Here is a 25,501-nt window from a genome sequence, read left to right on the forward strand (position 1 = left end):
AATAATATGTCGTTGAATAGATATGTTGTTCTGTGATTGCTGCTTGTTATTAATTTTCATAGATCTCACAGAAATAACTCATGTTTTCCCCCTCACTCTTTCTCTGTCATCTCTACTGCCGCACATTGTAGTTACCAAAACACAGAAGATCGTCAAAGTGAAATTTCCACAGTTTAAAAGGAAATTGATGCACTAATAAATGAATTTCTGTCTGTAAATATTTGAACTCAATGCACGTTCACAGATTTCTCATAAAATTCAATGTAATCTAAGCGTACCTGGTAAACTTTTGCACAAATAGACTAAACACGACAATAGTCCTGCCAGAAACATTCATTTGTTCAAAACAGACAAAGCTTACTCATAAGGAGTGATTTATTTATTTATTTACTTATTTATTTATTTACTTATTTATTTATTTATTTTTGGTGGTTTAGTAAAACAAAAAAACGTAAATGTAGTCAGTTATGAGCTAAACTTGTCCTGTCCTGACTTTAACTCAGCGAGACTTTCTTAAAAATCATTTACATATTGTTTTGGAAGGATCCATTGCACTTTTTCATTCAGCTAAAGTCAATGTTGAACTTTTTATTTCTATTTTATTGTACTCATAATTAACTCATAACATAGCAACATGTTTTTTATTAATGATTTAAAACATAATGCCTTTATAGCACAATGTGGATTTGCTGAAACTCCTGGTGGAAATGTGGGGAAAAAGACCCTGGATAAATTTAATTTCCTCTCAGAAGCATAACCTCACACTGAAACTGCGTTGTGGCCCTCTGGGATGAACAGCAATAATTAAATGGGCTCAATTTTTATTTTACTAATTGACAAAAGTCTTCTGTGGCTGTATTTTGTTCTATGATGCAAAGCCCTTTGAACTGCCTTGTTGCTGAAATGTGATATGCAAATAAATGTGATTGATTGATTGTATACCTGCTCACATAACATTTAAGAGGACATTACATTTTCACTAAGCCCACATTTCTGTATTACGTATTTTAAATGGTGTGAGGTAATATTCTAATCTTAAATGTCACGTTTTCAGCAGCTGTGAACAGAAAATGATCATAGCTAACAGAAATAAAGGCGCATGAGCTTCAGTTTGAGAGCAATTTATCTCTAAAATATGTTTCAGGTGATGAACCGAGTTACTGAAATAAATCAATTTCTTAATAACGTTGTCTTTGTTGAATGGGTCTGTGTGTGAGGCACCACACAGAGCCAATTTCTCTTCAACACTCCAGTCATGAAGACGGGAAAGACAAGAAAACACGTCATTCAAATAAGACGGATGTTCTTCGTGTTTGTTACAGCAACTCACCGAATGCAGTGACGACACTTAAAGCTTTTAAAGACTCTTCTATAATGACAATGTAGTTATTAAAAAGTGGGGTAAAAATCATTTTAATAAATCTGAATCGACTTTTTTTCTTTTCTAGTGTTGCCAAAGTGTATAGAGAACAATAAATGTAAAACATAATGTGTGATATTTTTAGTTTATGTCTTGGCTGTAGGTTTCTAAAACGGCATTTATTTTAAATGTGAAATGAACAGTTAATTCATCTTACACTCAGAGTTTAACGCTTTCTTAGAGAAAGAGTTAAAAAAGCGCTGACATTCTGGCTTTCCGACCAGAGATGGGCAAAAAATGAAGTTCTTAGATAGTGAAGAATTAGGACATGCTGACAGTCTGTTCTGTGTTTATTGCTGTTATATCTGTTATTGTCCAGATTTATCAGCTTTATCATCCTCCCTTTTGGCTTTGAAGTAAGACCACATATCTGAATGCAAGTCTTTATGTTTTTAGAAGAAACACATTTATTTAGAATTTGGAAAAACGGCCAGAGTTTCTCATTTCTGGCAATACTTATTTTTTGATATTGTGTAAATGTTTGAAGGCTTATGATTGAAATCCTCATTTAACACAAAAAGTGATATGTTGGCAGATACATTATGGCATTTGTCCAATTCAACTATTCACTTTAGATAATCTTTACCTTCATAATTAAAATGCGTGATCTTTCATTAGATCACCGACACAACAGAAAATCAAAATATGGATGAAATGTGCTTTTTTGGGGGCGGGGGGCAGGACAGTGGCTCTATTCTCCCTGTGCATGCGTGGGTTCTCTCCGGGTTCTCCGGTTTCCTCCCACAGTCCAAAAACATGACTGTCAGGTTAATTGGTCTCTCTAAATTCTCCCTAGGTGTGAATGTGTGTGTGAATGGTTGTGTGTCCTGTGTGTCTCTGTGTTGCCCTGCGACAGACTGGCGACCTGTCCAGGGTGAACCCCGCCTCTCGCCCGGAACGTAGCTGGAGATGGGAACCAGCAACCCTCCTGACCCCATTAGGGACAAGGGTGAACAGAAAATAGACGGATGTGCTTTTTTTGAATAATGTTAATTTCTATCATTATACTGTATTCATTTAACTGTTTATCTATTTTTGAATTGATTGATTCTTTTTGATACGCAAAAAAAAAATCAAACACAGGAAAAGCATAAATCAGAATCACAACTCCAGATAGATGATACCCAGAATACTCAACTGTAAACACATAAGCTAACAAATCCATCAGTCATTATATCTTTTTCTCCCTGTAAAAAGAAAATATTCAGAATAAGTCACTCTTGAACCAGAATTGAACACGTTCCATCGATCACCATCTAGCAGCAGTTCAGACTCTTTGTCAGATCCTGTAAGGTCCTGCCATATTTCTCCTTCTCTGCTTTGAACTCTGGATGCAAAATGCGTCACGCTCGCGCATTTAACGTGAGCATGACAAATTGCAAATTTCTCTCTTTCTGCAACTTATCAGCAAGCGATAAAGCAGAAAACATCCCTCTATCTGCCTTGATTCCCCCTTGTCTCCTCACCATCTGCTTTTATTACAAAATTTCTACCAGCACCTTCGCCCTGATCATGTAAATGTTCCTGTATTATAACTGCAGAGGAACTGTCTGCTATCATCACTGCACTGGCCTTGACATAATGTGATAATGACATTAATCACAAGGTTGATCTTAGGTAGGAGATATGATTCAGGAAATGAATGATCCTCTGGCCTGTGTGGACGGTGGCCACCCAGTATCGATACGGCGGAGCTGGAACCTTGGACAAACTGGATAAAAATATGTTTGGTTGGAAAGAGGCAATGAGTTTTAAAGGGATCATGTGCTGATCAAAGAATACACATCTTGGACCTACAGTTCAAACTAGTTACGTATACACCTGGTACAAAAACACACAGAACGTTGTTTTTTTTTTCTCTGGATTGGACTTCAGATTAAGCTATTTCTGTTTTAGCTCAAAATTATTTCTATTTGCTAAATAAAAGAATAAGGATGGAGGTACTTTCATAGAGAATGTACCCTTTACTTCATCACTATTTCATAGAAATGCATGTTAAAGTGTATGAGTTGGGGTCTTTCTGCTTAGAGTTTGCATCTTTTCCCTATCCTGCATATCCTGCCTCTCGCCCAATGGCTGCTGGAGTTACAAACCAGAACTCCACGATTCAAAATGAACAAGAGTTCATAGACGAAGAACGAGTGGCGGATTCATGTTTTGGGGATTCTTTGTTCCTCCTTTTACAACTGGTTTGCTTCTCGCAAACATCCTCAAAGAAAACTCCATGAAACTCACGAGAACCTTCTGACTCCAAAACATGAATTTTGTTTTGTATGTGTATATAAATGTCCTGTTTCTACTTTGTACTACTAAGCGATCCATAAAAGGCTTATGTTCAGTTTCATCAAAGAGAAAGTAAAGACAATACAGAGGCGATAAAAGGAAAAAGCTCTTTATCTAAAGATTTATCTGAAATTTGTCATGATAAGTCGGAGACAGGCACTAACAGTGTACAGTCAGAGCTTATGGAAAACCTGGGTGAGGCTGTTTGGGTTTTACATAAATAGTTCCTCCAACCTGCTTTGAGTCACCAAGGTAACCATGTCCTAACTAATTTATGTTAATAATCTAATAGGGATATTGATCCTCCATTGCTCTGATTGGTCGCCCGCAACATCACACCAGATAAGAGAGCCGTGACATCACAGTAGTAATGACGCTGGAAAAGTCAGGATGGTTTTTTTCTTCCCACCCACTATCTTTAGTTCGATGGACAGACTGTAGAAGAGCAAGGACAGCTCAGACATTGAACCCTGCTCTCTGTCTTTGCCTGATGTGTCAGCGGTGATTGTTAAACACTCCTGCCTCCTGAAAGCGAGGACTCTAACTCACCTGTTGCTGAAACACTGCAGGAATAATGCTTCGAGCCGCTGCCTTCGTCACGTTTCTGGCCTGTCTGGTGAGTAACGGGGATGTTTGTTTTAGCACTGGCAAACTGAGGCCTGGTGTTCTGTTACCCGACTTTGACATGCAGTAGGAAATGAACTGAAACCGTTAAATGATCTCACTAGTATTTGTAATGAACCAATGTGTGGTCTCGCAAATGTTTTATTTAAAATGGGAGTTTATTTATTAGTGTTTTGAGTGCAGATTTGAAAAATAGTTAATTAATTCATGCTGGGTTGAGATGGCCAATAAATCATCTGCTAATTTTTCCTAACAAAATATTCATCAAGTGTCTATACCTGTCTATCTTTGCTGTGTCTATCTGGACAGAAAATATTTACTTTTGTGTTGTTAGTCGAAAAATGTATTCGTTTGACTGACGTGTTGAAAATAGAAAATTTAAGGACTCAACAGCACAGATAAAATTAAAAGTGAGAAACTCTAAGTCTTCAGGGATATATATATATATATATATATATATATATATATATATATATATATATATATATATATATATATATATATATATATATATATATATCTTTTTACAGACAAATGAAATCATCCTAAACTTAAAAGTAATAATAAAATGTATTATTAGGTATGAGATAAATGTTAATCAGACCTCTGCATTGACCTTAATTTTGTAAATGTTTTAAGTCAAAATAAGAAAACAAAAACCCCAAAAATATTAGAAACTCTTGGCCTGTGTTATAATAAGGCAATAGAGCAAGATTCTTGTTAAGTTTTGAATCTACAAGTTTTTATAAATCAATTGTTAACAAACATTTGGCTATTTTATTTGTTTCAATAAAATCTTATGCTTCGTTTGTGGTTCGGGATATAAAAATAAAAAAATACACACATTTATTTATACATTTTACTTTACAGAAAAATAAATTGTCAAGGCACCCAAGTACTTTTCACATGACAAAATGTATTTATTGTACTTGCTATGTTTTTATATTAGTTCCAAATTATTCATGTTCTCTATATAGCAGAAAAAGTAGAGAGAAGTAATTGTAGATATTTTTATAACTTTCTTCACCAATTACATATATGACCAAAGTTCTGCTTATAGGGAAAAGAGAAGCATATAAGCTCAAGAAAACCTTCCCAATTGAGGGACGTGGATGGATGGATGGATGGATGGATGGATGGATGGATGGATGGATGGATGGATGGACTAAAAGCGTCCTTGTCTTCTCCTCAGGTGTCCTCAGAGGTCGAACGCAGAGCGGGTTACTGTGCTTTCTATGATGAATGCGGTCGTAACCCAACAGTGGGAGAAAGCCTCATCCCTCCTATTGTCCCTTGTCTCAATTACAGCCGAGCCCGACAAGTTACAGGCGAGCACTACCGGAGGCTCAAGCAGGTTGGTTATCCACCTGGGTGAAGCAAGCGTAGGCACATTGGTACTTTTTTTGTAATTTCTTTTATTGGAAGGATTGAAATACCCTTCGTCCTGCAGGTATGCCCCATGTTGGACCAGGGAGAAAGCAACACATATGCCTGCTGCTCCCAACAACAGCTCGCATCTTTGGAAGCAAGTTTGACCTTGTCCAAAGCCGTGCTGATCCGCTGCCCCTCTTGTGCTGATAACTTTGCCCACCTGCACTGTGCCACCACCTGCAGCCCCAACCAGATGCTAACGGTTAATGTCACAAAGGTCATGAACGTCACGCACCTGGGTAGGCCGAGGGATGCGGTGGTAGCCTACCAGGCGTACATCAGCAGCACATTTGCTGAAGGTGCCTTCCAGTCTTGCAAGAACGTCAGGATTCCAGCCACAGGAGGCTTTGCCATCGCCACCATGTGCGGCCGGTATGGATCCAAACTGTGCACAGCCCAGCGTTGGTACGATTTCCAGGGGGACACCAGCAACGGCCTCGCCCCTCTGGACATCGACTTTCGGCTGATTAAGGAGAATGACACGACAGGAGTACCAGAGGGGATGGTTCCGTACAATGGCCGTGCTTTAGGGTGTAACGAGAACACAACAACAGGCGGGTTGGCCTGCTCCTGCCAGGACTGCCTCGATTCGTGCCCTCGTGTGACACCCCCACCTCCGCCCCCTGAAGCCTTCAGAATCTTGGGAATGAATGGGTTTCTTGTGATTTCAATTATCTTGCTCTGTCTCCTGATATGTGCCTTTGTGGTGTACCTCGTTGTGTCTTACTACGTGAAATCTACCAATGGAAAAGATCAGAATAAAACGGGAAGAAAAGGGAAAATCAAAGACGAGAACAGCAATGAAGTGGGTCAGCCCATCATCAACCCATCAGACGTGACGTGGGCAGATAAAAACAGCATGGCAGCTCAAGCTTTCCTGAGTCGACAGTTTCAGCGTTGGGGAACCCTGATGGCATCTTATCCCCTCACAGTAAGTAGGTCTAAAACAACTGGAACCACCTAAATACACACAAAGATCAGCCAGGTGATCACCTTTCCATCTTCATTCAAGGTTCTCTTGGTGGCGGCCATCATCGTGGTTGTTTTCTCTGTCGGCCTAAAGTCCATCAAGCTCACCACGGATCCAGTCGAGCTGTGGTCCGCTCCCAACAGCAGGGCCCGGCAGGAGAAGGACTTCCATGACAAACACTTCACTCCCTTCTTTAGGACTAACCAGCTGATCCTGACAGCACCAGGAAGAAAAGGACACCTTTATAACTCACTGCTGTTCGGGAAGCAGAACTTCAGCGGGCTTATTTCCAAAAATCTCATCCTGGAGCTGCTAGATCTCCAAAGGAGAATACAGGTAACAAGTCAGGGCCAAAAGCAATGACAGATGGAGGTGGTTTGAAATCTACTAGCTGTTACTTAACTTACCTTTGAATTGCGGTAGGATATTGAGTTCTGGTCAGACGATTTGAACCGCACAGCAACCCTGAAGGATGTGTGTTACGCGCCTCTAAACCCATCCAACCCCTCGCTGACTGACTGTGCGGTAAACAGCTTGCCACAGTACTTCCAGAACAGCCTGGACAACATTAATGCTAAAGTAAATATGACTGAACTGGGAGTGACCCAGGAGGTCGACTGGAGAGACCATCTAATCTACTGCCTCAAGTATGTATTGATGTAAGGACGAGTGGCTTAAATGTTTGGCACAAAGCTCAAATGTCACACCCTTTCCTCCTTCTGCCTCTTCTCAAGCTCTCCGCTGTCCTTCAAAGACATCACCGATTTAGGAATGAGCTGCATGGCAGACTATGGAGCACCAGTGTTCCCATTTCTAGCAGTGGGAGGCTACAAAAGTTAGTGCCTTAATGCTTTGCACAGAATAAGTTTTCATAGCACACCAAAAGAAAAAGCCTTTCGGCTAACTTTGAACATTGCGTGTATTGTTTTTTTTCCCCCCCAGATGACGAGTACACCAATGCTGAAGCCTTCATCTTGACTTTCTCCCTCAACAATTACCTTCGCGAAAACCCCAAGTTCAATGTAGCGCTGCAGTGGGAGACAGAGTTTCTCAACATTGTCCAGGACTACCAACGAAACCCAAATGCCAACTTCACCTTTGCATACATGGCTGAGGTAGAGTCAGCTAAGGGATCTCTACCAATCTACTTTTCATGTTTCCTAACTGTCTATTTGTTAAATCAGCATTAGAGATAATGTCAGAGCTGTCCCTGATTATGTATCATCATTGACAGGCTACTGATCTTTTACCTACTGGCTATAATCACATCCTACTTATAAAAAGAGGTTGTTATCACCGGGTTTTGCTGATAAAGAAATACTGCAGCAGCTTTCTTTTGAAAGGGCATTGGGTTCTCTCGTCTATCTGCTCTTTCTCAGAATCTGACCAGTGTCAATTCTTCATGCCCTGTTGGTTTCTCTCTCTCTGCCCCTGCAGAGGTCCCTGGAGGATGAAATTAATCGGACAACAGCAGAAGATATTCCCATTTTTATGATCAGCTACGCTGTGATCTTTGTCTATATCGCTGTGGCTCTGGGCGAGTACTCTTCATGCAAACGCTTACTGGTAAGCATACGGGGAGTAATATTTCATTTCAGCACAGTGGAGTAATTTTTTTTTAGCTGCTAAAAGACAGACATGTCAATAGTAATCAATTAGACAAGTGAAAATGTTTCGACAACTACTATACTTCACAGACAACGCCATGCAAAAATAATTGTCCCTACTGATCCTCATTTTTGTCAAATTACAACAGAGGAGAAAATATTTTATAGGTTTATCTTTCAGAGCAACTTAGCTGAGTTCATAGTTGTGAAGAGGAAAACAATACAAAATATTTGACTGATAAAAATCTAAGAATAATGCAGCTTGTGTTTGTTTTACTCTGACACCCCTCAGTTAAATCCAGTGGTCTACAGAAGTCACATTATTGGTCAGTTGGTCAATACATCATTTAACAAAAAAAGATATATGTCATTTAATAAAAAATTTGACATTTTATTTATCGTGCACAGCGATAAGCACACGCTGCTCCTACCAGACTCATGGTGCTAATCTGAACACGTACTGTCGGCTCACTCATCACGAAGTGTCACAGTATTGAAACAGTGACACAGGAAATAATTTTTGATATTGACAGGTGTGTTCGTGTTGCAGGTGGACTCCAAGTTTCTGGTGGGTTTGGGGGGGATCCTGGTGGTGGGCTGTTCGGTTCTGGCCTCCATGGGTTTCTACTCCTGGATCGGGATCCCGTCCTCCCTGGTCATCCTCCAGGTCGTTCCCTTCCTGGTGCTCGCTGTTGGAGCTGACAACATCTTTATCTTTGTTCTGGAGTATCAGGCGAGTGCCGGGAATCTGTAGTTGCATTTCTGACAACTGCAGTTTAAATGTTCACATTTTAATATCCGTTTTGCCACTCCGTGCTTGCAGAGGGACGCAAGGAAGCTTGGAGAGACGCGGGAGGAGCAAGTAGGCCGAGTGCTCGGACAGGTGGCTCCCAGCATGCTCCTGTGCAGTCTCTCGGAGTCTGTCTGCTTCTTTTTAGGTAGTGTCTTTTTTATTTATGCGAAACCAGACGGAAAAAAATACGAATGAAGAGCTTTGTTTATCTGTAATCATGTCTGTGCTTTGCCTCACCAGGGGCCTTGTCCACCATGCCAGCGGTGAAGTCCTTTGCTCTGTATGCTGCTCTGGCCGTGCTCATGGACTTTGTCCTCCAGATGACGGCCTTCGTGGCGCTGTTGTCTCTGGATGCTCGGCGCCAGGACAACAGCCGCTGTGAACTGCTCTGCTGTGTGACCGTGTCGACCCGCCGTCCCCACAAACCAAATGAGGGCTTTCTGCTGCCTTTCATGAGGAGATACTACGCTCCCGTCCTGCTGCACCGCTTCACCAGGATTATAGTGGTAAAACATCTGAAACAACTCACAAAAAAGCCAATCTGAATTGCTCATTGGTGTATATATATTTGACGATAAATAACCTTACAGAAGCATTTGTTAAGTTACAAACTAGGGCTGCAGCCAACAGTTATTTCATTAATTGATTATTCTATCGATTATTGTGACGATTAACTAATTAATTGGACTTTTAAAATATGATCACATTCTGTAGGTTTTTCTTTTTAAGCAAGTAAGCATATTTTAGAAAATATTAGAAATACATAAAAAACAAAACAAAAAAAACTTAATTTCATTTTAAATTAAGAAATAATCACTGTTTTGCCAAAATTGCAGTAATAGCATTCCTTCACTGTGCTTCAGGATAAATTAGATCATTTATTTAGTGTGGATCTGCAGCTGAAAGAGCTGATCTGTTGAATCATCCATCCATCCATCCATCCATCCCGTACAGGACACACAAACATTCACACACACACTCACACCTAGGGAGAATTTAGAGAGACCAGTTAACCTGACAGTCATGTTTTTGGACTGTGGGAGGAAGCCAGAGAACCCGGAGAGAACCCACCATGCACAGGGAGAACATGCAAACTCCATGCAGAAAGACCCCGGGCCGGGAATCAAACCCAGGACCTTCTTGCTGCAAGGCAACAGCTCTACCTGCTGTATGTTGTCGTCCTGCTGTATGTTGTTGTTATCTTGCTGTATGTTGTTGTCCTGCTGTATGTTGTTGTCCTGCTGTATGTTGTTGTCCTGCTGAATGTTGTTGTTGTCCTGCTGTATGTTGTTGTTATCCTGCTGTATGTTGTTGTCCTGCTGAATGTTGTTGTTGTCCTGCTGTATGTTGTTGTTCTGCTGTATGTTGTTGTTATCCTGCTGGACTTGCTCTGAATTTCCCTCCCTCTGTTCTCACCAACTTTGACCAACTTTCCTGCTGCAGCTGAACCGTCACCTTGATGCCACCATGTTTCACTTACAAAGCATTCTGTATATAGTCCAAAAGGAGTTTTATCAGACCAAAGCAAATTCTTCCACATATTATCTTTTTTTTTTGCCATATGTGTCTGGTGGCAAACAGTGAACAGGACTTCAGTCAGGTGTAACTGCAGACAAATCATCGTCCTGTTGATACTTAAAAGTTTGCTGTTCCACTGTGATGACCTGGATAACTGTAAGTTTGTTCCCCTCAAATGTGTGCTTCTCCTCAGATGCTGGTTTTCATCTTCATGCTGTGTGCGTCAATATTCCTCATGCTGAACGTGAAAGTGGGTCTGGATCAGGAGCTGGCGATGCCAAAGGTCAGTTGGAGCCGCTTCATCCACGACCACCTGGAAACACAAAAAACCGACCTCTTCCCTGGTGACCTCATGTGGATTAATCTGCTCTTCTGCAGGGATCCTACATGCTGGACTATTTCCAATACCTCTATAAATACTTTGAAGTTGGAGTGCCGGTTTATTTTGTAACAAAGAGGGGATACAACTTCCAGACGGTTGAGGGAATGAACGGCGTCTGCTCCAGCGTGGGCTGCGATCAGTTCTCCATGACTCAGAAGATCCGATACGCCACAGACTACCCCGAACGGTGAGTCAGCATTAATCTTAATTTGCTCAAATCTGACTGTCAGATCATAAAGTCAACCTTTGCATCTATAATTTTGTTTTGACCGCATTAATTAGACTTTCTGCATTATCATATCGTTTCCTGGGAGGTCACTGATTGGCTTGATTTTGTACCTGTGACCTCTAACTTACTGAGTTAATGATGAACTCAGCTGGGTAAGATGAAACAACAAATATCTCAAACTTGTACTCTTCCCAAAAAGAAAACAAAAACAAAAAAAAAACAAAAAGAAAAAACATTCCAGGAAACATTTTATTTTATAAGAGATGCTTAGGTACAGCACTAAAGAAGAAAAAACACAGATACTGTAGCTACCTGTATTAGTTCAATAAAATCAAATCACTTGCTTTTGTTTTCCAATGAAGAAATCTAAGTGTGTGGCGCTAATCTGTTGCTGGAACCATCTCTCACTGGTATAAATGACAAATGACACAATAAATTCATCAGATGGTTTGCATTTCCTGAGTTTCGCCCGACTGTTTACTTTTATACGTCATAAAATGTGGGGAAGTACGTTATTAAACAAGATCCCCATGTAACCTTTAAAGCATACACTAGTAAACAACCCATAATAATAAAAATAATAGGCATGCCACTTTTAAAAATAGCTTTATTTCTTGTACCTGTTCCGTCATTCATTACACTCACACTTGGATGGTATGTTCTCTTCTCTTTCCCATTTTTTGACTTGTATATGGAGAGGTTAAAAAATAGCATTACTATTATTTACTTATTTATTTCACCCACTGAATAAATCCAGTCATTAATTTGAAGTGATATTGCCTTACCTTTACCAGGGGTGCCGGTCAACGTGGAGATCACTTTATCAGGCGACGCGGCCATTTTTCAAAACTTAACTGTTTTATATAGGCTTTTAAGTTTGACCTTTCACCTCTGTGTTGTTTAACTAACTGATGGCTTTCACCGCAGATCCTACATGGCTATTCCCGCTAACTCGTGGGTGGATGACTTCATAGACTGGTTGAACCCTGGGTCCAAATGCTGTCGCCTCTACACCTTTGGTCCAAATGCTGGGAACTTCTGTCCTGCAAACATAAGTGAGGCTTCATTCAAACACCGACTTGACACACGTTCTCAGCCCATCATTTATTGCAAATGACACATTGGCTCCTTTGTGCCCAAACAGCTGGTCTGTCCTGTCTGAAGAAATGCTTGGCGATTCCTTCGGATGGTGTCGTCAGACCCAGTATGATGGAGTTCAATCGCTTCCTCCCTGACTTTCTGGGTAACAGACCTGACCTGCAGTGCTCCAAAGGGTGGGTGATGAAGCCACAGGTGTAGAGAAGCTGAGTACGTTTCAGAAACAGCTGCCTCACACCTTCACATCTCTCCTAACAGTGGTCTAGGAGCCTATGACACGTCAGTGGTGAGAGACCAATACGGAGAAATAATTGGTGGGTTTTTCTTGCACTTTGAGGCAAACGTTTGAGAGCAAAATCAGATTTCAATCCTACCTGTACCTGTGAGGGGTGACGTCAGTAACATTTCTGATTGTCCTGTTGCCCCCAGCCACCCGGTTCATGGCGTATCACACTCCACTGACCAACTCCCAGGAGTTCACAGCCGCTTTGATAAAAGCCAGAGAGCTGGCCACAAAGATCACCAAGGGCATGAGGGAAATACCAGGCACCTCGCCGGACTTTGAAGTATTTCCTTACACGTGGGTGTTTTAATCAACTTCTACCTTCTCAAACAAACACGTTTTTGCCTCCACACAGCCGCAAAAATGTCCAACTTCATCAAACGAACCTTTTGTCTCTGATTTGTGCCGTTTCTTTTTCGTTCTTCCTCTTCCTCCAGGATAACCTACGTGTTTTATGAGCAGTATCTGACCATTGTGAAGGAAGGGCTCTTCAACATCTCTCTTTGTCTGCTGCCGACCTTCGTGGTGTGCTGCTTGCTGCTGGGTTTGGATCTGCGCTCCGGCCTCCTCAACCTCATCACCATCATCATGATCGTCGTGGACACCGTCGGGGTGATGACGTTGTGGAGCATAGATTACAACGCAGTGGCCCTGATCAACCTGGTTACGGTAGGGCAGCGTCTCTTAGCGGCCTCATCGCTGCCAATCGTGCGGATGTACGCGCTGCTCAATGTGTTAATGGTGCAATCTGTCCTGCTGAAAACAAGTAATTAGCAGGACAGAGAAAGTGTGTGCATACATAACCCAGGACAAAATAATTTGTTCTACTTTTCTGCTTGAAAAGTAGGAAGAGGAGGAGGAGGAAGAAGTGAACACTTATTTAATCCTACGCCTTATCTCAGTTGTTTATAAATGTTTACAAAATGTACAATCGATCCCTTATTTGATTGTATTAATGTCAGTTTTCGGTGAACATTAATGTGCTTCATCAGTAGCTTATCTTAACTGGGTTTATCCGCACCGTATTTACAGCTGATGTGTTTGGGATTCATCTAAAAAATGACAACTTTGTCCAAAAAGAGGCAAATTTGCATCTCGCTATGAAATATCCAGTCTTGGATGAACTCTGTACTTAAGTATTTGATCCGTGTAGCGAATTTGTTTTTAAGTCATGAAACTTACAATCCGTGCTGTTTGCAGGCCGTGGGCATCTCCGTGGAGTTTGTGTCCCACATGACGAGATCCTTTGCGCTCAGCACTAAGATGACGCGCGTTGAAAGAGCCAAAGAGGCTACAGCCACCATGGGTAGTGCAGTAAGTAAACCAGACATTAGTTTTATACGACACAGTAACATGCTGCCCGAGGTTTAATATTCCTCTTTTTCTACCCTGAAGGTGTTCGCCGGTGTTGCAATGACAAACTTGCCAGGCATCCTCGTTTTGGCGTTTGCCAAAGCGCAGCTCATCCAGATATTCTTCTTCCGCTTAAACCTGGTCATTACTCTTCTGGGGATGGCCCACGGACTCGTGTTCCTGCCTGTGCTGCTCAGCTACTTCGGTAGGAACATTTAACGTTGCGCTGGCTCGCTCTCATTTCAGGTGGCAGCAGTGGAGCTAAGTTTTCCCCTCCCTTGTTTCTCAGGTCCTGGCGTAAACAAAGCAGTGCTGCTGCAGCAGCAGCAGGAGGAGAAAAAAGAGAAGACGAAGAATAAAATGAGAGAAATGTATGAGAACATGTCCTATTTGGAGGACGAAGTGACTCGGGAGGCTGACTCGTCCGCCGGGAAAGCATCAGTCGTCTTCCAGGAACCGTCACAAACAGAGGGGAAAGAGGAGGAAGAGGTGAGAACAGACAGTGTCTGAAAATCAGCCGCAGCAACAATCTCCCCGCCAAGCAAACTCCTGTGATGGACATGGAGCGAGGACGGACACAGAGGACACAAAGCGCCTATGGAGTCACGTCTGCAGCTTCATATGCAAATCATTAACCCAACTTTGTACCTCAGTCGGAAAATGGACTTCTGGGAAGGAAGGATGATAACAACGAAAAGTTGTGCAATATTTGTAGAAATAATGCAAAAGCAGGCTACTGCAACACGATGCCTTGAATTGACAGTTTTGTAGATTTTTTTTTTTGGGGTTTGTTTTATACTGAATGTGGTTGAATTCCTTCCTCCTGTGGAGCGCTGCAGAGAGCCTGCCTTTCATTCAAAGCATCAGAAAATAGATGAATGAGTAAATAGATAGATGAATGGATGAGGGCAGATTTCTACATAATTTAAATAGGGTTGTTGCATTGTTTATAGCTTTAACAGCACACTCCAGCTCTTTTTGTTGTACTTTTTTTTTCTCCATGATGTATCATGCATAAAAATGTGCAATCACCAAAAAAATGTTTATTAAATAGAAAAATGCCCTTTCTTTTCTTTTAAAGAAAGTGAATAAGGTCCTATAAGAATGACGTTCTGCTACACTCGACATGAATTTAGATTAATTTATTTCCGCTTGAATTCAGAACATAGCAGCAAACAATTCTGCCAGGGCCTTGCAGAGATCATCTTTGTGCAGTTCTGTTAAAGGTCATTAACAAAACCCTGAGCAACAATTCTTACCAGTGATTTGTCAACCACAGAGGTTGCTCTATTTGCATGTCAGTCTCATAAAATACCCTGAGCAACAATTCTTTAGTTAATAAACACCAGCGGTGTGATCCAGTAGCTGGGACGTCCTGCAGGAATACACATTTTGATGACCTTTGCATGATGCCTTGGCAGGACTTCACATTTAGGGAGATAAAAAAAATCTTCTTGGGATTTGTTTTAAGAGCTTAACAGTAAGTATAAGTTTATGTAGCCCAGTACTTGCAGCTCACATATATTGTATAATAAACACACATATCCATTATTTTGATCTCATTGTCACAGCAAAAATGTCCCTGTTTGAGGCCAGATTACTGTATTTCTATTCCCAAAACCCTAGAATAATGAGATGCATAATTTTATTCATATCTTTAAATAAAAAAACATCTGTTTCCTATAATAATTACATCTTTAAACAAAGCAAGATGATGATTCCATGGCTTCATAAGCACCCAACAGGTTAACTCATAACACTTGCGGTAACAAAAGAGGCACATCTGGATGAATTTCAAATTAACACCTCAAACGCACTGCTTGCTTGTGTGACATCATGGAAAAATTCAAAGAATCAGAATCAGCCTTATTGCTCAAGATTTCATGCACAAACGAGACACAAGACTTTGGTTTCAAGAACTACCAATATATTAAGTATAAATTGATCAGCTTTAGAGGAGAATAATAAAGAACAATAGAACACCATTTTTATACACAAAGGACAATTTAAAAAATAACAGTTGTTAATAGTGCAGTATGCTTCTCTTTCTGTCACTGTAGAGTAACTCATCACTCACTCAGGCTGTAAAAGGTGTTGTTTGTGTTCATCCTAGAGGAAGAAACTGTTTCTGTGGCAACTGGCCTTTACTCTGTAACATCAACTTGAAGGTAAACGTTTAAGCAGATTGAGCCCAGCATGTGTGTGGTCTGCAGAAATGTTAGCTGTCCTGAAGAAATTGTGTAAAATAAGATAAGATGGCAATGAGATGACATAATATCAGTCAATCAATTTGATTTGTAAAGCACCTTTCGTATTAAAAACAGCTCAAAGTGTTGTACTGTATCAATCAATCAAACTTTATTTGTATAGCGCATTTCAACAGCAAGGCATTTCAAAGTGCTTTACACCAAATCAAACACAAAAACACAATGCAACAGAGAACCAACAATAAAAACACATCAAGTCAAGTTTCGTCAATAAATTTGCAATTGATTACTTTTCAAATACAACTCTAAACAAGTGGGTTTTTAGTTGAGATTTAAAGGAAGTCAGTGTTTCAGCTGTTTTACAGTTTTCTGGAAGTTTGTTCCAGGTTTTTGGTGCATAGATGCTAAATGCCGCCCCTCCTCGTTTGGTTCTGGTTCTGTGGATGCAGAACAGACCAGAACCAGAAGACCTGAGAGTTCTGGAAGGTCAATACAACAGCAGCAGATCTTTAATGTATTGTGGTGCTAAACCATTCAGTGATTTATAAACTAGCAACAGTATTTTAAACTCTATTCTTTGAGCTACAGGGAGCCAGTGGAGAGACTTTAAAACTGGTGTTATGTGATCTATCTTCCTGGTTTTAGTTAGAACGCGAGCAGCAGCATTCTGGATCAGCTGCAGCTGTTTGATTGATTTGTTGGACAGACCTGTGAAGACGCTGTTTCAATAATCAATACGACTGAAGATAAACGCATGGATGAGTTTCTCTAGATCTGGCTGAGACATTAGTCCTTTAATCCTGGAATGTACTAGCTAAAGTGAATTTAGCTAATCCCCACGTCTACGTTGAGGTACGGTGTCATCATCCACTTGAAAAGCAACTTCAGCCTCCCTGAAGATTTAAAATGTGAACTTTAAAAAATAAAAATTCACATCAATGTAATTAATTGGTGTGACAATAAACATTTTTCACTAACCTCACAATTGTGCATCCAGAAGGTTAGATCACTGCTAATTATTGACTCTCTTCACGGTCTCTGAAATGAATTTGAATTAGCATCAATATGTCACATCTGGCTATAACATTAAAACGATCTTATAGTTCAGTACCTATTGTGCTGCTGGTTTGGCCTTCGGATGCATCTTTTAACACAGTAACATATTCCACCTCCAACCAGAAGTGCAGCAAGACCAACTGTGGGATGAAAAATCTAATATTTAGGACGCGTGTAACAATTAAAACGAGAAGAATTTTTATACCTTCTCTAAAATGAGAAGAAATAAAAATTCTGACCTTACCTTAACACCTGCCTTTACAATGATATTTTGGCTCCCAGTGAAGCAAGTGGACAGACCACAGCAAACAAGACGGGTCAGTAACAAAAAGCCAAACTTTTCAAATTTAACTTTCATCTATGTCATCTAGTGAGAGACAGGCTGCAAGCGTAGGTTGCACAGGTCCCCAGTTTGTCACAAAACAAACAGCCATGCACACACAAACACGCGCACACACGTAATAATTTTTAAGGAAAAATCTGACAAACCAGTTAACATAACAAGGAGTTTTACTGGACTGTGGGAGAAAGTCTGAGCACCCAGAAAAAAAAGTCACTCATCTACAGAAAGAACATGCAAGTTAGAATAACACCTAATGAAGGGGTTAATAAGACCTTAGGAAGTTTTACTGCTTTTTGTATCACTTTGTATTCATTCTGAAACATCAAGAACATATATGAGAGGGTATAACATTCTGAATGTCACTTAGATAAATATTTTTAAGTACAGAGTACCGGTTCAAAAAACCAGCATGTTTATGTCATTAGCAAAGCAACACTGCCATCTTCTGGTTATTCTATTCTATTTTTCCAACTGTAAGCATTTTAAAAGTGCTTACATTGACCATGTAAGAACTGTCAAAGTGCTTACAATAGACAGTGATATTCTCTTCTAAATATAGTGGATAACCTTTCAGTGCTACATGATGATTTTAACTCACGGATGCATCCTAGGACAATGTATCCTAGATGAACTCTCACTGCTTTCTTCCCATTGTTTGAAGGGGTTGGTGATGAGGATGTCGCTGAAATGTTGGATAAAAACTCCATTCAGTGTTCAGATAAAACAGTAAATAGTGTAGTGTATTCTCAATCAATACTTACCATGAATCCAAAGGCACATGGGGTCAACGTCTTAAACAAAGAAAGACACAGGAAAGTGTTGTTTGATTTATAAAACCAGATGCCATATGTTACAATGTCAAGTTATTTTTTTATGAAGATCTGACTAGAAATTTACTGTGTAGCTGTGTAAATCTGTTAAGGACACACAAACAGACCTCCATCTGTGGTTACTATAAAACTAATTCTACAAAGTATTGACCCAGAAGGGCTGAACACAAATGCACATTTTCTTTTGGCTCATTTGTGAAATTCTTTAATCCACTTTACATGTGAATTTACCTGTACATTTCTTTGTAGGAATGTAGTCACTCTCCTTCTCAAATTCACACTTGGTCCCTACTGGGGTGGAAACATATGCACGGCCATCATGCTGGCACACTTTATGGAGAAGCGGAGATCCTGAGCAATCTGGAAGGAGGTCATGCTGAAGGAGTGTGTCATTACAAAACACTTTTATCACATCGGCAGCACATCCTACAGAAGTGCAGTAAAAGAGCTCCGGTGAATCCTTGGCACCTGTAAAATCGTGTAGAAAACGTTTCACTTGAAGATGTTGATGCATTATCATGAGATAAGTCGGAGTTATAGAAACAATTCTGACCTGTGGTGACTGGAAGACTCGTTGCGTCTCCAAAAGCAAGCAGCAAAAATATTCTTTTTATGACTGAAACAAAAAAAAAAATGAAGCAAAAAAAGGTTGTTGGCTAGTGGTCAATGAGGGAAGTTTAAAGTTGGTCAATTCTCAGACACTTACTTTTCACGGTAAAGGTTGCTGCAGGCGACTGGGTGCAAAAACGCATTTTGGCTGAGAAATATTTTTGCTCCACTGCACCTGAAGGAGGATTTCTGTTTTAGTATACAGTGATCCCTCGTTTTTCGCGGGGGTTACGTTCCAAAAAGAACCCGTGATAAAATCCGCGAAGTAGGAACCTTTATTTTATTTTATTTTAACAATTATTATACAATGAAATACTCCATAATACATTTAAAACAAAGAACAAAACCTTTTTAACAGGCCCAAGCATTTTTTTAACAAATAAAAGTACTGTATAAAAGTTTTCTCTCTCTCTCTCTCTCTCTTTTTTTTATTTTATTTTTTATAAATAACTACTATACTGAAAAATAATAATTTTAATCATCAATACGAAGTGAAGGCTTCAGATTGCGGAGATCAGCACCGTAGTGCTACTCTTACCAAAGTAAGAGTTGCACTTACTTTAATTTCCTATTCCTATTCCTGTGCTGTGCTACTCTTACCAAAGTAAGAGTAGCACAGCACAACTAAAGTAAGTGCTACTCTTACTTTTGTAAGAGTAGCACAGCACAGGAATAGGACGATTGAACATTTTAGCACTTACAGTTCCTATTCCTGTCAGCCGAGATCTGGCTGAGATGTGTCTCCGTCTCCCGACAAATGGAGGCGTGTCTTAAGTAGCAACAATTCTGAGTGGACAAAAACCCAAACAAGAAGCAAATGTATAATTCGCTCTCCTTATATTTTCCTGACCCCTAGACGGAGGTTCTAATTTAGATGGAGCCGGTATCAGAGCTATTCTGTGCCTCGGTTTGGCTTTCTTCGATTTATTCTGACAAATACCAAAAAGAAAAGCAATCGTTCAACAAGCTGCCCGCTCCAAGTCCTCTCCCGCAGGACAACATGACAAAAAGGCGGACCATGTCTCACATTAAACAAAATAAACCTTCTTTACACAACATACCTGACAAATACCAAAAAGAAAAGCAATCGTTCAACAAGCTGCCCGCTCTAAGTCCTACACAAACAAAAATACATAACAGAAATTAACTTAATAAACCTACAAATAAACTGGAAGTATGTAGATAGAAAATAAATAGGACACACCTCTACAGCAGGACAACATGACAAAAGGGGAGGGCCTAAGGGACACAAACATTTTAAAGACAAAACCATAGAAGAAGAAATAAAAAGGAGGGGCTACCGTTCTTAAAGTAACACGTTCAAAACAATGACAGCTTTTCGGTCGGGTAGAGAACAATGATAGAGAATACAAACAACCAAAAAAAGAAGACATTTTGTGTAATTATAACAACCAGGTTACATTCACCCCCCTAGAATTACACAAAATAAAAAACAGTGATAAAGACACTTAGTAGCAGTACAATTTTAATTCATTTTTATTTTTTATTTTTTGCAACAATGTAACACATCAGCCAAACAGCTACCCTACAATAAGGTCAGGAGACTAGAGATCGCTCGACGCCCAGCAAAATCTCACAGTATTCCATGAACAACAAGAGGTGCCTTTTACACCCCCCCATACAGAGTAAACACATAAATGGTACTGAAGCTTATGCAAACCAAGATAAAGACAATCCTAGCCAATGGCAGGAATCATATGAGAATTTGGAAACTCACACGTCAATAACAGTTTGAACCTTATCCTTATCATAAAGCGCCTCAATGACGGCCATGGACTCTATCAGGCGACAAACTGGTTTAATAACCCTCCCAAAGCGTGAAGTTAGGCGGCGAACAACATCCTCACCCACCCTGTCTGGAGGATGAACAGAGCCAGCAGCATCAGGAAGATGAGGTAAGGAACCAGCAGTCGCCAGTACTCCTGTTTCCATAGAGGAGTTTTCAGAGTCATGAGACAGGTCACTGTTCCCAACTGATGGAGCCAAGGACACGTCCTGAACCCATGAAGCAGTACGGTCATCCCCATCACTGCAGGACAGGGAGTCAGGTAGGGAAGGCTCAGCAGGAACAGCACTAGGAGCCTCACGAAAACTTCCTGTTCCATGTGAATCAGGAACCGGGGGGACTCGAACCACACTATCAACCTGGCGGTTCACATTCCCATCCAAGGTCATCCCCACAGGTAAAAAGTTCACGTCAAGAAGGAGGTTGCGATGCACCACACGCTCGTTGCCATGACGATCTCTAACACGATAAATATGGAGAGCAGGTTTGGAGGCAACCACCGTGTACATCACAGGCTCCCATTTATCAGAAAGCTTTCGCTTTCCTCTGGCTCCCTTGTTTGCCACCAGGACCTGATCTCCAACTGACAGAGGGTGACCCTTGACTCTCTTGTTGTACTGGTCACATTGATGTTTCTGCTCTGCACTGGTGTTCTTCTCAGCCATTAGCATGGCAGAACGTAAATCTTCAACCAGTGATTTGACGTAAGTGTGGTAGTCACAAATAGCATCATCATGAAGAACATTCCGAAAAACAAGGTCAACAGGCAGCCTGGGAATCCTCCCAAACATCAGATAGAACGGTGCAAAGCCTGTGGTCTCATGAACCGTGCAGTTGTAGGCGAAAGTCAGAGACTGGACCATCTGAGGCCATTTATGCTTCGAACGTGGAGGCAGAGATCGCAACATGTTGCCCAGAGTGCGATTGAATCTCTCTGCTGTCCCATTACCCATTGGGTGGTAGGGTGAGGTGTGTGATTTACTGACACCACTCAACTCTAAAAGCTCAGCCAGCAGCTCACTCTCAAAATTTGCACCCTGATCTGAGTGAATGCGCTGGGGGAAGCCATAAACACAGAAAAACCCATCCCATAACTTTTTTGCAACTCGTTTAGCAGTTTGATCCTGACACGGGAAAGCATGTGCTAACTTTGTGAAGTGATCAGTGATCACCAGAACATCCACAGACTTGTTGTTACTGTCCTCAGCTGACCAGAAATCAATACACACCAGCTCCATCGGAGCACTGGTCCTGATGTTCTCCAGAGGGGCTCTCACAGCAGGCTCTGGGGTTTTACTGAGGACACATCTGGGACATTTTCTCACATAATCTCGCACATCTCTTTCCATGTCATGCCAAAAGAAACGATGACGAGCCAAGGAGAATGTTCGTGGCTGGCCCTGATGACCTGCACTAACCTGGACACCAGTCAGAACCACAGACTTCAAAGCATCAGGGACCACAAACTGGAAGCGTTTACCTTTTGTCAGAGGGTCTTTTATGACACGGTAAAGAACGCCATTCAGCAATGTTAGTTTATCCCACTGCTTCAGAATTTTTAGAGCCAGTTGATTTTCACCAAAGCGTTCCCGCCTTGATGGACGGCGTCCCCGCTCAACGTACAGGACAACTCTGGAAACAACAGGATCGTTTTTCTGGTGAGAGACCAGGTCAGTTAGACAAAGAGCTGTTGATGGACCTGTGGTGTGTGGGATTATCATGCCCAGATGATCAGCTAAAGATGCTGCATGCTGAGTCTGACCAGCATCTCCACTGCAGGCAGATGACAAAAGAGAGAGACTTCATGGACGTGTCAGCTGTAATGGAGGAAGAGCTGTCCACTGATTGAAGCTGACAGGTCAAACGGAAAACATCCTGCACAGCATGATCAGGGACCTCACGGACATGCTCCAAAAGTTCCTGACAAGGTTCTGACAGAAGGCGATCAGCCAAAGGCTTCGCAAAAGGAGCTCTGCTCAGAGCATCTGCCACCACATTCTGTCTCCCTGGAACATACCTGATTTCAAAGGTGTATGGAGCAAGCTTAGAGACCCAGCGCTGTTCACAGGCATCCAGTTTGGGCTTGGTCAGGATATATGTGAGAGGGTTATTATCCGTCCACACAGTAAACCTGTGACCCTTCAGCCAATGGCTGAACTTATCACATACAGCCCACTTTAAGGCTAGGAACTCGAGCCTGTGTGCAGGATAGTTGGCCTGGCTGCGGCTGAGAGTCTTGCTGGCAAAAGCAACAGGTCTAGCAATCTCTCCATCAGCTGGGACCTGCGACAAAACAGCACCGAGCCCATCCAATGAAGCATCGGTTGAGAGAATAAATGGCTTCTCAAAATCAGGATGCGCCAGCACCACACAGTTGAGAAGTGCAGTTTTAAGGTCTCCAAATGCTTTCTCACAAGCTGGAGTCCAGTCCTGGGGAGTCAGAACACGAAAGGTTCCAGCTTTCCCGTGTCCTTTGCTTTTTACTTTACGTTTCTGACCTGCAGTGAGGGCATAAAGAGGCTTTGCAATGCGGGAACAAGCTGGAATAAAGTGCTGATAGAATAGCACCATGCCCAAGAATGACCTCACCTTCTTCTGGCACGGAGTACAGCCATCCTCCTTCATGAGGTCTTTTCTTTCAAACCCTGAGATGACCCTTACCTTCTCCTGATCAACAGAAACACCACCAGCTTCCACAACATGGCCCAAGAACCTCACAGACCTCCTGAGAAAGTGACACTTTTTCTGGGCCAGCTTCAAGTTGTTTGCTCTCAGGCGACAGAAAACAACCTCCAGCCTCTTTAACGACTCCTCCTCAGACGGTGCAAATACCAACAGGTCGTCTAGATAGCAGAGGAGGCTGGAAAAGTTCAAGTCACCAAAACGTTAAGCATCATCCTCATGAAGGAAGCTGGGCTGTTGCATAAACCTTGTGGGAGACGGTTGTACTCATAAAGTCCAAGCGGCGTGGTAAAAGCAGTGTAATGTTTGTCGGACTCATGGAGAGGGATGTTGTAGAAACCAGAGGTCAAGTCCATGGTGCTGAACAGCGCATTCCCACCAAGAGCAGCAAGGCAGTCAGACTGATGGGGCAATGGATGGGCATCCTTAACGGTCTTAGCATTAAGCCAGCGGAAGTCAGTGCATATCCTCATGTGCACTTACTGTGCACATGTGTTTCTACTGAGAGCCTCAGTAGAAACAAGTTGGGTAGGGTCAGACCTTGCTTTGCCAATGGGTGTAGAAGCAGCAGCAGGGACAGGTGGGGGGTTCATCCCAAGCTGATCAACAGAAAATTCATATGGACTAAAAGGCATAGGTCTACCCCTTCCAAATGACATGTAATGTTGGCCCCTCCCCAAACTAAAAGTGACCTTCCAGTCCACTTCATCACCTTTAAAAGGTACCTCAGTGTCAGACATTTCATCAAACAATAACAGACAAAAGCTATGGAAAATAACAGTGGATCAAAAAGAAGCGATGTCAAAAATAAAGTGCAGATACCCAACAGTGTAAAAACAAATCAGTCACACAGGAACTCATATGCAACAGTCAGCAAAAGAAACAAAAAGAACAACCAGCCTTATCTACAGGTAAAGGGTAATAAACAGACTGGTTTCATGTCTTTACATTTTTTTTAATAATTATTAATATTATTATTTGTTGATCATGTACCGTTTTAAGATTGTTTTTATTGTCCCAAAACACACAAAAAAAACTTTTACAAAATTAAAAAAAACTTTTCCAATTATTCTTCACTTATTTCCCCCTCTTCCCTTGAATAGTCAAAGCGCAGGGCAAAGGCGGAGCAAGACGTCAAAGGCGGGAAAGGCACAACGTAGCAGCAGCTTCAGCAGTGGAGAGTCGACGTTACAACGGGTCAGACGGCACCAAGTGTAACCGGATCCCTTCTGCGTTGTGCTGGTTATTGGTAACTAGTCAGGCCGTGACTCGGTTTGGCTTTCTTCGATTTATTCTGACAAATACCAAAAAGAAAAGCAATCGTTCAACAAGCTGCCCGCTCCAAGTCCTCTCCCGCAGGACAACATGACAAAAAGGCGGACCATGTCTCACATTAAACAAAATAAACCTTCTTTACACAACATACCTGACAAATACCAAAAAGAAAAGCAATCGTTCAACAAGCTGCCCGCTCCAAGTCCTACACAAACAAAAATACATAACAGAAATTAACTTAATAAATCTATAAATAAACTGGAAGTATTTAGATAGGAAATAAATAGGACACACCTCTCCCGCAGGACAACATGACAAAAGGGGAGGGCCTAAGGGACGCAAACATTTTAAAGACAAAACCATAAAAGAAGAAATAAAAAGGAGGGGCTACCGTTCTTAAAGTAACACGTTCAAAACAATGACAGCTTTTCGGTCAGGTAGAGAACAATGATAGAGAATACAAACAACCAAAAAAAGAAGACATTTTGTGTAATTATAACAACCAGGTTACACTTGCATCCTTCCCTCACGTTTGCTCGGAGCCAAAAGTTGGAAGAGTACTTTGAGATCAGTTTACAGTTGTCCCCCGCCCTCTTTGGCAAGCCGTTTTAACATAAATTCGGTGCTGACGACCGGAGCAGCGGCTAAGGAAAAAGTCTGTGCAGTTTTCAACTGTTAGCTGGCGCCAGTGTTGTAAAGTA

The 25,501-nt window shown here is 41.4% G+C and overlaps 2 protein-coding genes across 6 annotated transcripts; one reads left to right on the plus strand and one right to left on the minus strand.

Moving 5' to 3' along the window:
* Positions 1-4,135: 4,135 nt before the first annotated feature.
* Positions 4,136-15,527, plus strand: npc1l1 (NPC1-like 1). Its single transcript, XM_044111964.1, has 21 exons — positions 4,136-4,319; positions 5,520-5,681; positions 5,778-6,689; positions 6,771-7,064; positions 7,152-7,375; positions 7,463-7,563; positions 7,671-7,843; positions 8,166-8,294; positions 8,886-9,068; positions 9,159-9,273; positions 9,369-9,634; positions 10,840-10,929; positions 11,025-11,215; positions 12,185-12,312; positions 12,402-12,531; positions 12,614-12,669; positions 12,785-12,935; positions 13,076-13,307; positions 13,839-13,952; positions 14,034-14,196; positions 14,281-15,527. The coding sequence occupies exons 1-21, from the start codon at positions 4,278-4,280 to the stop codon at positions 14,499-14,501; spliced, it is 4,077 nt and encodes a 1,358-aa protein (XP_043967899.1). The 5' UTR covers positions 4,136-4,277; the 3' UTR covers positions 14,502-15,527.
* Positions 15,528-16,334: 807 nt separating this feature from the next.
* LOC122828421 lies at positions 16,335-25,275 on the minus strand. Of its 5 annotated transcripts, none has more exons than XM_044111965.1 (8): positions 25,095-25,275; positions 19,738-19,822; positions 19,134-19,211; positions 18,981-19,043; positions 18,659-18,895; positions 18,359-18,388; positions 18,196-18,279; positions 16,335-17,394 (listed from the first exon to the last, which is right to left on the minus strand). In XM_044111965.1, the coding sequence occupies exons 1-8, from the start codon at positions 25,161-25,163 to the stop codon at positions 17,303-17,305; spliced, it is 738 nt and encodes a 245-aa protein (XP_043967900.1). In that variant the 5' UTR covers positions 25,164-25,275; the 3' UTR covers positions 16,335-17,302. The 5 variants fall into 5 exon arrangements, 4 of the variants coding, with proteins under 4 accessions (XP_043967900.1, XP_043967902.1, XP_043967901.1 ...); XM_044111967.1 differs by having other exon boundaries at positions 16,335-17,911; XM_044111966.1 differs by lacking the exon at positions 19,738-19,822 and adding an exon at positions 20,098-20,151.
* Between the last annotated feature and the right edge of the window lie 226 nt (positions 25,276-25,501).

This window comes from Gambusia affinis, linkage group LG03 (genome assembly GCF_019740435.1).
Source record: "Gambusia affinis linkage group LG03, SWU_Gaff_1.0, whole genome shotgun sequence".
Classification (NCBI taxonomy): Eukaryota; Metazoa; Chordata; class Actinopteri; order Cyprinodontiformes; family Poeciliidae; genus Gambusia; species Gambusia affinis.

Bases quoted from the DNA above. Each gene is read 5' to 3' on its own strand.
- npc1l1 (XM_044111964.1), top strand. From the start codon at position 4,278: ATGCTTCGAGCCGCTGCCTTCGTCACGTTTCTGGCCTGTCTG. The intron at 7,376-7,462 runs GTATGTATTGAT...CCTCTTCTCAAG, and splicing joins CATCTAATCTACTGCCTCAA to CTCTCCGCTGTCCTTCAAAG. The intron at 8,295-8,885 runs GTAAGCATACGG...TTCGTGTTGCAG, and splicing joins CTTCATGCAAACGCTTACTG to GTGGACTCCAAGTTTCTGGT.
- LOC122828421 (XM_044111965.1), bottom strand. From the start codon at position 25,163: ATGGTTTTGTCTTTAAAATGTTTGCGTCCCTTAGGCCCTCCCCTTTTG. The intron at 19,044-19,133 runs GTAAGTGTCTGA...TTTTTGTTTCAG, and splicing joins AGCAACCTTTACCGTGAAAA to TCATAAAAAGAATATTTTTG. The intron at 18,389-18,658 runs GTAAATTCACAT...TCTTTGTTTAAG, and splicing joins TCCTACAAAGAAATGTACAG to ACGTTGACCCCATGTGCCTT.